Source organism: Phalaenopsis equestris, unplaced genomic scaffold (genome assembly GCF_001263595.1).
Source record: "Phalaenopsis equestris unplaced genomic scaffold, ASM126359v1 Scaffold000297, whole genome shotgun sequence".
NCBI lineage: Eukaryota > Viridiplantae > Streptophyta > Magnoliopsida > Asparagales > Orchidaceae > Phalaenopsis > Phalaenopsis equestris.
The window spans coordinates 1,532,447-1,542,981 of record NW_018164739.1 but is presented as its reverse complement, the minus strand read 5'-3'; the positions used below and the strand labels follow the sequence as shown (position 1 = coordinate 1,542,981).

The following is a 10,535-nucleotide window of genomic DNA, read 5'->3' as shown; positions in this document are numbered from 1 at the left end:
TTGGGCTAGCTTTGAGCTAAGCTCAAATTAATTGTTGTGTTTGGTCATAAATGATCTTATAAAGGATTTTCAACAAAAATTGGTTGCCAAATTGAGGTTTAAGACATTCAATTGTTGAGATTTGGGTGTTAGCCAATATTGGGGCTAATTTGGGGATTTTGTCAAAGATGGTCAAATTGACCAAATTGGACCATGGTTTAGTTGGACAAAATGAAATTGGGAATATTTTGGATGTATTGGGATTTTTTGGGAATTTTTAGAATTTTTGGATTTTTGGGCCATGGAGGGGCATTTTGGTAATTTGGCCATTTTTGGAATTTTTTGTCAGTTTTGGCAAATTTGGATGTATTCAAAGTGTTTGGAATAAGTTTTGATCAGTTTTGGGTATTTTGGCAAAATTTGGGAATTTTGGCCAAATTTGGGTCCCAAGGGCAGTTAGGTAATTTGGAGGTGCCTAGGGGCAAAAGACCCAAGATTAGTATTTCAAATAGAATTGGATAAATATCCATTCTAAATGAACTGTGGATCAATAAAATCCTCATTTTGGGTTCTTATGAATTGGTTTTAGCTAGAATAATGTGAGGATATTGTGTACCCTAACTTCAAACCAACACCCAGGGTCGATCCTAAGGCCAAGTAATCCTATAGGAACTCCTCTTGAGTTCTCTCATAATGATCTTACCTACTAAGTGCTAGAGGTTATGACCAATATGTGGAACTTCAAGTTGAGTAAAGAGAAGAGTTTTGAGTTTCTAATGGTGAGGGTACCTTTTCTAGTTTTCTAAGACTAGTCAGTAGGAAAGTCCTATAGCTAGACCTAGGCTACTAAAGAAATTTCTAGACCTCAACCAAAAGTGAGGTCAACACTAGGTCATAAGAAAATATCAATCATATTAATCACAATTTAGTCAAGGCAAATATTACTGTTCCTATGGATTCACATTTACATGTCACATATTTTTACTCAATTCTAATAACAAATTACTTTAATTGAAAACAAGGTAATTCACTCAACCACCTTACTTCACATAAAATCTCGATATTTAAGAGAAGTATAGGTGAGATATCTTACTTATGGATGAAGTAATTTATTTATAAGAAAGCAGAAAATGAGTGGTCAAACATGATATGAGAACTAAGGAACTAATTTGTAAATTTAAAGAGTTAAAAGATCTGCAGTACAGGGAGCTTGCACCAATTTTAGTGTCGATCTATTAGAAATGTGTAGCAACACCATTGAGATTGAGTAAAATAGTTTGGCTATTCCTTGAGATACAACTCCAATAAATTCCCCCTTTTCTATGTTCATCATTATGATGGATGCATCACTAAAACATACAAATAACCTTTTCACAGCCAAACTGATTGAGAAGACAATAAAGAAATCGATGAAACATAGCTTTGACATAAATATAACATTGAACATGAAATAGTCAGGCAGAGTTTAATGAAAAAAACTTCAGAAAATTGAGCTTGGAGGTGTATCTACTGCAATCTCATTGTAAGAAAATCTAGCTTCCTTCAAGTCCACACATCCCACGAGCGATGGCCCAATGTTCTGAAGTTTACAATGGGAGAGTGATAACTACGTAAACAAGATAAAAAATCATCAGCATTTACAAATTTATCCAAATACATGTGAATGTGAAAACTGCATGCTAGTGAAATAGTAGCAGGGAAAACACAGAATAAACTAAAATTCACTTACTTTTGTGATTGAGGTCATCTTCTTCAAAGAGTTGCCAATGACATAAATTGGGTTTCTAGAAAGAACTTCATAGCAGGAGCCAGAAAATAGATGCGTGAATAACTGACCAGCAATTTCTAACCAATATTTTACAGTGTGCAGCTTCTATTGGAAGAAAAATAAATTCAGCAAAGCTTACAGGAAAATTCACATGCATACCACACATTTTCTTTGTTTTTACTGAATTGCTATGCACAGTGCATCTATCATTATATTTAGGAAAATTTACATACATACCACACAATTCCTTTGTATTTAATTATTTAACACCTAAAGTTAGATATTTACATTTAAAGGACTTGGTGTCATAAACCTATGCATGAAAATGAGTATTATACTTTTAAAAAGTTAGTTGTAGTGGCATTTTTTATGTGATATTAAATATTGGAGTGTTATGTATGTAAATATGAAAGTTTAGGCATTAGATATTTAAACACAATAATTGTGATATGTGCTATGCAGACTGCATCTATCATTATATTTAGGAAAATTTACATACATACCACACAATTCCTTTGTATGTAATTATCAAACACCTAAAGTTAGATATTTACATTTAAAACACTTTGGTGTCATAAGCCTATGCATGAAAATGTGTATTATACTTTTAAAAACTTACTTGTAGTGGCACTTTTGATGTGATATTAAATATTAGAGTGTTATGTATGTAAATATGAAGGTTTAGGCATTAACTATTTAAACACATAAAAATTGTGGTGTGTATGTAAATGCCCATTATATTTATATTTATAAATATACAGGTGTGCAAAGAGAAAACAAATGGCATTGAGTTACACCAAAGCCAGTAGTTGTCAGAGAGAAAATCACTGTTGTAAAGATAATTCATGGCCTAATCATCTTCATGGCTCTAATTTCATTTCTTCTCTCACCACTCTATAGCTAGCACCACTCAGCCAATGGTTGCATGTTTTCTAGCAAGAGGACTCACAGAGTTTTCCCATTCAACTGATGTAATTAAGAAATAAATACATATAAAGCTCTAATAACATTATAGATAGCATGATTACATTCCCATAAGTTTAAGCTAACAAAGGTGGAGTTTCAATTCATCTACTAGAATAAGTGTCATCTCCTAAAAGTGTTATCATTTTTTAACAAAGAGGCATCTAAGTGGATGATTGAATTATTCCATACATAAAATCTCAGAAAATCCTTTGGAAACAAGGATTTGTATTACGGTTAAAAAAATAAAATGATTATAATTGATGAATGATCATATTACTTGTGGTTCTATTAACATAAGATTCCTTCTTGGAAAAACACTTATCAATAATTGATCTGATATATGTTAAATTTCTCATTGTTTTGTCCATTCAAAACAAAACCTTTCTTTGTATGTCGATAAGAAAAAATGTCTTTCTTTGAGAAAAAAAAAATCCAACTATCAAGTAAAGTTATATGACAACTTCATACCTAAAGATTCCCATTTAAGAAGTGATAAAACATATAACTTGTAAAATTACATAATTTTTTTCATTTCCCAATTTAATTTGATCCATTCATTCATAAAAATTATCATTTAGGAAAGAACTTATTTTTAGTTTTTTCATATATGAATGTACGTGGTTTAGAAGGGAACCCCTTAATGAATACAACAACAGCAACAACAACAAAGCCTTAATCCCTCGGCTACATGAATCCTTTTCTCCATTGCGTCTTATTTAGTGTCATATTTTCATTTAGTTCTAGTAAATTAAGATCATTTTTAAGTTGAGCCAAACTTCTTTACGCGCTTGGAAGAAGAAAACAAGATATATGCTCCTATTTGTCACATACTATACTTTATTTCGCATATCTTCCACATCCACACTATAATTTTATCACTGCAAGGAAAAATAACTTTAGCATTTGGCAAAATCAATTCACATTGCATGATTAGAATTTATGTAGGAGCAATGTTAGATTAGTACAGTAGGATTAATAACATAACTCAAGTATTTGAAAACTAAACTAAGAACGAACTCGGTATACTATAACATTGTCCTGTTTTAGATTCTCATTGATTCTCGTTAGTTTGACGTCCCGAACACTTTTAGAGCCCTATATTATTGAAACAATACATATACTTGCGTGAAAAACCCCAATGTGCAAGAATATCTAATTTCAAAAATTCAATTAAGTTGCTAGTGAGCAGATCAAGATTCTGATGCTATTATCAGGACTTACATAATTGTGATAATCGCTGGGGCGGATTAGTATTCATCATTTGCATGCTTAATGCTCTAAATATATTTTCAAGTCCTAAAGTGGACGATGTGCTTAATTTGGACACTTTGTTCTATGGTTTGCAAATACTAAGATAGTTTGGTTAAGGTCGATGGAACGATCCTTCTTAAACCTTCTTAAGTTCAATGTTTCAAAAATGGTATAGATATGTTTCATGTATGTACTAAGCACTATTGTTCAAGAACATGAGTTCCACATATTTGAATTTAATGTATATTATGTTCATTTAGAGCACATTATATTCACACAGAAATCAAGCATTTTGATATACTTGCACTTGAATCAAGTTCTTAAATGTGCAATCAACAATGAAATCAAATTGTCTTTTATATGAAAAAAATATTGAGGATGGATAAAAATCATTTGACAAATAAAATACCTTATAGTCTTCATGTAATTGAACTATATAGCTAGTACATAACAAAATCCACTCCTAAGCCAATTTGATGGGCTACTTCATCTATCAAGACCTAGCAATTTAGCTTTGAAGTGAATATGACCTCGTATGCTGGAGGAGTGTCTTTCTTAAAGATTGTTAATGCATATAGGACATTGTTCAATTTTATCAACGACCCATTTCTAATGCTTATGATCACATTTTATGTTTATTATAGATTAGTGTGTTTTTTTTCAAGCCTTCCATTGGCAAATTGCATTCTTTCAAAAGACAAGTACTAGACTAGTCTCTAGGTGATCCTTTCAAGAGCATGTTTGATTTTTCCCCCTGTAAAGGCAATTTCTTTGAAAGTAAATTATACGTATGAAATTTACACTCACATCAATAAGCATGACGTTTTTCTCAAAATCAAAGAGTTATGCCATCAGAAGTTGAGTTTCATACTTGTTCTGTTAAAGCATAATTTATGACAAGCTTTCATATGTAGTACAGCCCCTTTAACTAGTTTTATTATTGAGCTTTATTATGTTGAATTTGTATTGGATGCTATTAAATTGTACTAGTTCAGTGATCAAGATTTTTATCTTTCATTTAGTTGGTGGACTTTAAAATATATTAAATTGTGAATTTAGTACATCTGATCAAGTAATATGATGTTTATGTTTATATTATTGATGTACAATGATATATTTATGATTGTGAATTAGAAACTTATCCATTCTATAAGGATGCTACAGGAGTATTCCAACCAACTTCAGTCATTTGTGAAAATGGCATTTATTTACCATTTACAGTTAAAAAAAAAATCAGAACGACCGAATGGAGACACCAAAGAAGGGACACGCAGTCAGACAACTTACATCTAAGAAATAAGTAAAATGGGGGGAAAAAATAAACAGCACATGTGCAAATAATGATGTAGCCTACAAAGCTAGGCAGAAGTTTTATTATATGAACAGATCTCATTCTTCCAAATAATATATTTACTTTTGAATTTAATGATCTAGGATGTGAACATATCTCATTCAGCCCCTTCCTTCGAGAATAATTTTGAATCAAGGTACACCACAATAAAAATATTTACTTTTCATACAACTGCAAAAGTTTGATAAAAGATTGGCAAGCTCATGAACTTATAAAAATTACAGAGATAGATCAACCACTGAACAACTTTATCCAAAGCATTTTTCTCAAAATAGAGTGAGAATTCAAACATACCAAGGGTATTCAAATATTTCATCTGATCAAGCTTGCAAATGGAAGAAATGTTATTATCTGCAAAGAAATAATAGAATCAAGCAGTAAAAAAACAAATTGCCTAACCTCCTTTTTCAGTTTTCTATAACTTTCAAATCTCCAAATAGACTCTTCATAATCACATACCATTTAAAATTAAAGCCCGCAAATTTGAAAGGACGCAGATCTCATCCATTTTCTCAAGTTTATTCCTGCCAGCATTCAATACCTGTTCAAAAAGATAGTGAAATTACAAATTCTAAAAGAAGACATAGAAAAGCTATAATTGAGATTTAAATGAGATTATTTTCTTCAAAATGGTAGCATGAGATTAGCACAGGACCGCGCCCTCCCCACCACGTTGAAATTAGAGAAGATCAGTAAATTCAATAACAGGGAAGAATACAGAAATTATAGCAGGTATAAATTCTTAAAATGGAACTGGAGATCACTTTCAACAATGGGGAACTAATAGAACTTGTGTCATCACGTTTAACGGAAAAAAAAATTTGATAGAAAGACTATGCATTATCATATCAGCTAAATAAGCTAATCAAGGCTCAAATCATTAGAGATTCCTTTCTTTTAGGGTAACAACAATGATGGAGAAGTGGCTAGTATATCATTGAAACTTGAAAAAAAAATTATATGATTACGGTTAGGAAGTTATTTGTATGGTGTTGAGCGTTGATAACTAAATTGAACATGTTGGAAATGAAAATGACCATATTAATGAGTGGAAAAGTTATATTATAGGGAGAACAGGAATAGCATTTAGTGAAAATAAAATAGTTGAAAATAGATATATGGTTTGGATGAGTAAATGAAGGGTAGAAAATGCAAGCATGAGACAAGCAAATAACACAAGTATCAAACATAGAAAAGGATGAAATTTGCTCAAAAACATTTCGAGAATGTGTTTTAAACCGCTTGCAAAAAACAATGGTAATGAAGGGAAAACGAGGATTCATAGAGCAAATCCCAAGAGGATGGGATAAAGTTCATGGAAGCAAAAATAATTTAGTTTCGGTTCAGAATTTTACAGAGTTTCTGATCCTATATTGGGCATCTTCAAAAGTGGGCCAAACAAATAAGAAATTATGACAAAATAAACTAATTGAAATTGCAAAAGAGATTGGATGCACTGAATACATGACCACTCACCATTAGCTTGGAGAGGCCTTCAATGCCTTTCAACGTAACAAGTTTGTTTTCCAAAACTTGCAGCCACTTCAAATTGGCACAAGCAGACAAACCCTGAGGTTATTAACAACAAGTACGTGTAAATGACAACTATTCCAGTAAAACTTGCAAAATATGGGGTCATTTAAGACCAAACTGGGAGCTTTATATTAATCATAATAATTTCGGATGGACGAAGAACAAAAATTCATATTTTTAGCTCAATAGAACTTTGCCTAACGAGTAAGAGTTGATATTAATAAAAAATAACCTCAAATAACAGGAATAGTGAACGTACCTCTAGAGATGTGAGGCAATTGTAGCTTAGGTCAAGTCTCTCCAAGTTCTGGAAATTGCTCAAACAGTATACCTTCACAGGTAAAGCAAAACCGAACGATAAGCATCAAGCAACAAAAAAAAATCAAAAAAATTAGGCTGGCCAATTGTGAGGCCCTCCCGGGAGCGAAAAACAGGGAACTTGCATCGGAGAGAGCTCGATGAGATAGCTGAAGCGATGTTACAGAGCTCGCTTCGCAATTCTGCTTCTCCCGTAAGGTCTGCTCCATGCTAAGCCGAGTCATGGGCGCCAAAACCGATGTCCTCGGTTGCCCTGATGATTGTAACGCAAACGAACAACGTAGACGAACAGCAGCGTCTCACAACCCTAGCACACAATCCTTAGTTATTAACAATTTACATTTCTCACACCTAAATTTCCATATTTACACATTGTACACTCGATTAAGAATTTATTTGGGGCAGCTGCAATTTATGGAATAATCTGCTGATAAGTTGATTAAAAATAATCTGTTGAAAAGCTAGGTGCAGTAGCTATTATAATTATTATTATTTTTTTTTTTTAAATGTCAAATCGTAGCCAGAAAGCTGTCAGATAGGTGCGGTATGAAAACACTATTTTCATCATTTTGAAAACGCATAAGCTGTCAAAACGCAATTAACCCAAATATGACATGTGTGTTTTCAAAACACCACCGCACCAAATAACGGACCCTAAGTATTATGAAACTTGTTGACAACTTAATTATGATTTAATTTTGTTAGATTCAATCTAATTTATTACATATTTTTAATTATATAAATATTAGTTCAAATTTTAATTTAATTAATATTTAATTTCAACTTTAATAGACCAAATACTCATTAATTATTGTGAAATAATTATAATTAGCATAATATGTATAATTTAATTTAAAAGAATGTGTAAATATAGTTTATACTGATATATTATGCTATATTGCTCCATCGAAATGCCCCAAATTTTTATTATGGAACTTAGTTTTTTTTTTTTTAATAAATGCTAAAATGTATTAATTATAAGAAAATTAGCATATTTTTTTTAATTATGTGTTTATAATTAAACTTTCATCATAATCTTATAAACATATTCATAAACAAAAATATGTACTTCTCTCAACCTAACCTATAAAAGATGGTAATATAATTGAAAAAATAATGTGCAAAAAACTAGCACTGAATTTTTTATATACATGTCATCTTTCTTATGCATGAAAATGTGAATCTCTCATAAAAGGTTAAAGTGGTGATGTTCTCAGGTGATATTTTGTAGCATATTTATAATAGGATTTAAAGATGAATTTAGCTTAAATCCAGTCAAGCACGAAAAAAAACGAAAATTAAATCCAATGTTTTGTTAAAATAAATTTTCCCAAGTTCCGTTCCGTCATTTTTTCCCTGTTTTTCGTCTTTTATTCCCTAATGTAAATTTAGATTACTAAATTTGAGTGAGAGGCGGATTTGTTTCATCGTTGCTCTCGAACTTTACCGTTAAAAATAAATCCAGGTTTATCAGATTTGATAAATCCTACTAAGGCGTGTTTGGTTGCAAGTAGGGCTTAGTAAGTCTGATAAACCTCTATTTATCAAAGCCAAATATTGTTAAATCTGAAATAATGTTTGGTTTAATTAAGTTATATTTATTTGATATGTTTGATGTGAATCCCTTTGAAGCATTTTCTTTTATTTGGTAGCATACTTATTATCACATTTAGTCATGAATTTAACTTAAATTCAGTTAAAACGCCAAAAAATTGAAAAATAAATCCAACAAACCGTTGAATCGAATTTCATGGCGCTCGGTCACTTTTTTCTCATGTTCCATCACTCGTTCGACATAAATTGAGATTTAGTAAATCCGATCATGGGACGTAATTATCCCATCGTCGCGCAAGCTCCACCCATTGTTTGCGCAATCCCAATTAAAATTCATTCAATCCAACTAACAATTGAATTTAATAAATGTAAACTTGAGTCACAGAATTAACAGAATAATCACATTTAATTTAACAACAAATTTAAGAAATATAGAAATGGCTTTTGGCTGATTTTTGTTTAAATCATTAATTAAATCCATTAATAATAGCCCACCACAGACGTTTGCAGCCAAACGATGTCATAATGCGATATGAAAATTAGGGTGATATCTTGGTATGTAAATCATAAGAGTTTGAGCGGACTCAGGTTTAGTTCGCTGTCGGTTCCTTAAAAAATATCACTGTTCATGTTTGACTCGTTTATATATTAAGCTCAAAAAATTTATTTGTTTGTCTCGTTTGTTTAACAAATCAGACATGAGCTGTTTGAGAACAAAGATTCATTTTAACAGCCCAGTGACACAACCGTAAAATGTTTATGATAGAGTTGAGATATAAATCTTATTATATTTATTAAAATACTAATTTAAAAAGAATTTAATATATATTTATTATATTTTAAATATTAATAGTTTTAATTGATTATAAATCTTTGATTTGTAATGAATTTAATTATTAAAAAAAAAACTCGTAAATTATATAATTTAATTATTTTGAGGAAAAACGTGTTCGTTTGTGTTCAATTCATTTATATATTGAGTGCGGATAATTTGTTCGTATTCGGCTAGTTTGTTTAGCGAACGAATCAAACATAAGTGAGTTGTTTTTATCAGAACAGCCAAGACGACTTGTTATTCATGAATAGCTCGTGTTCGATTCAATCGCTAAGCAAACGATTCGATCATGAACAATTTTTGTTATGCTCTATGTATAAATTAGTCGTGCATGAACAAAAATTTGTTCGTTCGTGTTTAGCTCAATTTAGCTCGAAATAATGTAATTATATACATAATGAGTATTATTTTTAAATGGTTTATTTGACTACAATGTTACAAAGATTTATAATCAATTTAAATTACTAATTTAAAATAGATTAAAAAAATATTAAATTATATTTAATCAAATATTTTAGTATAAATAATAAATTTAAATATCACCCTACTCTTAACATCTTACGACTGTTTGACTATGGTTGTTAAAATGACTCATTGTTCGTGAATAATTTGTGTTTGGTTCGATAAACAAATGAGTTAAACGCGAATAAATTTTTGTGCTCAATGTATAAACAAGTCAAACATAAACAATGATATTTTTCAACAAGCTGAACTTGAGTCTAGCATGAGCTCGCTCAATCCGTTCACATCCTTAACGGTTGCATAATTAGTATTGTCAAAACGTCTTTTTGTTATCGTACCATTAGTGTTTGGCTTGCTATGTAAACGAGCTAACACAAATAAATTTTTGAAGTTCGAAATATAAACAACCTGAACACAAAAAGTGGTAGTGCACTTTTGACAACCCTAATTGCTATCAATGTAAAATGTAAAATTTAGTTATTAGTCATGCGAATACATAGCAACTGCAACTGTGTGGT

The 10,535-nt window shown here is 30.9% G+C and overlaps 1 protein-coding gene across 2 annotated transcripts in view; it reads right to left on the bottom strand.

Annotated features, from left to right (window-relative positions):
- LOC110025325 (protein phosphatase 1 regulatory subunit SDS22) overlaps positions 1-7,471 on the bottom strand; it is a 20,992-nt gene extending 13,521 nt beyond the window's left edge. For both annotated transcript variants that reach the window (XM_020725738.1, XM_020725740.1), the window contains exons 1-7: positions 7,292-7,471; positions 7,108-7,179; positions 6,792-6,884; positions 5,775-5,856; positions 5,610-5,666; positions 1,709-1,773; positions 1,490-1,585 (exon numbers count right to left, since the gene is read on the bottom strand). In XM_020725738.1, the coding sequence (XP_020581397.1) occupies positions 1,490-1,585; positions 1,709-1,773; positions 5,610-5,666; positions 5,775-5,856; positions 6,792-6,884; positions 7,108-7,179; positions 7,292-7,390 (564 nt within the window). In that variant the 5' untranslated portion in view covers positions 7,391-7,471. The remainder of the gene's footprint in view (positions 1-1,489; positions 1,586-1,708; positions 1,774-5,609; positions 5,667-5,774; positions 5,857-6,791; positions 6,885-7,107; positions 7,180-7,291) is intronic.
- Between the last annotated feature and the right edge of the window lie 3,064 nt (positions 7,472-10,535).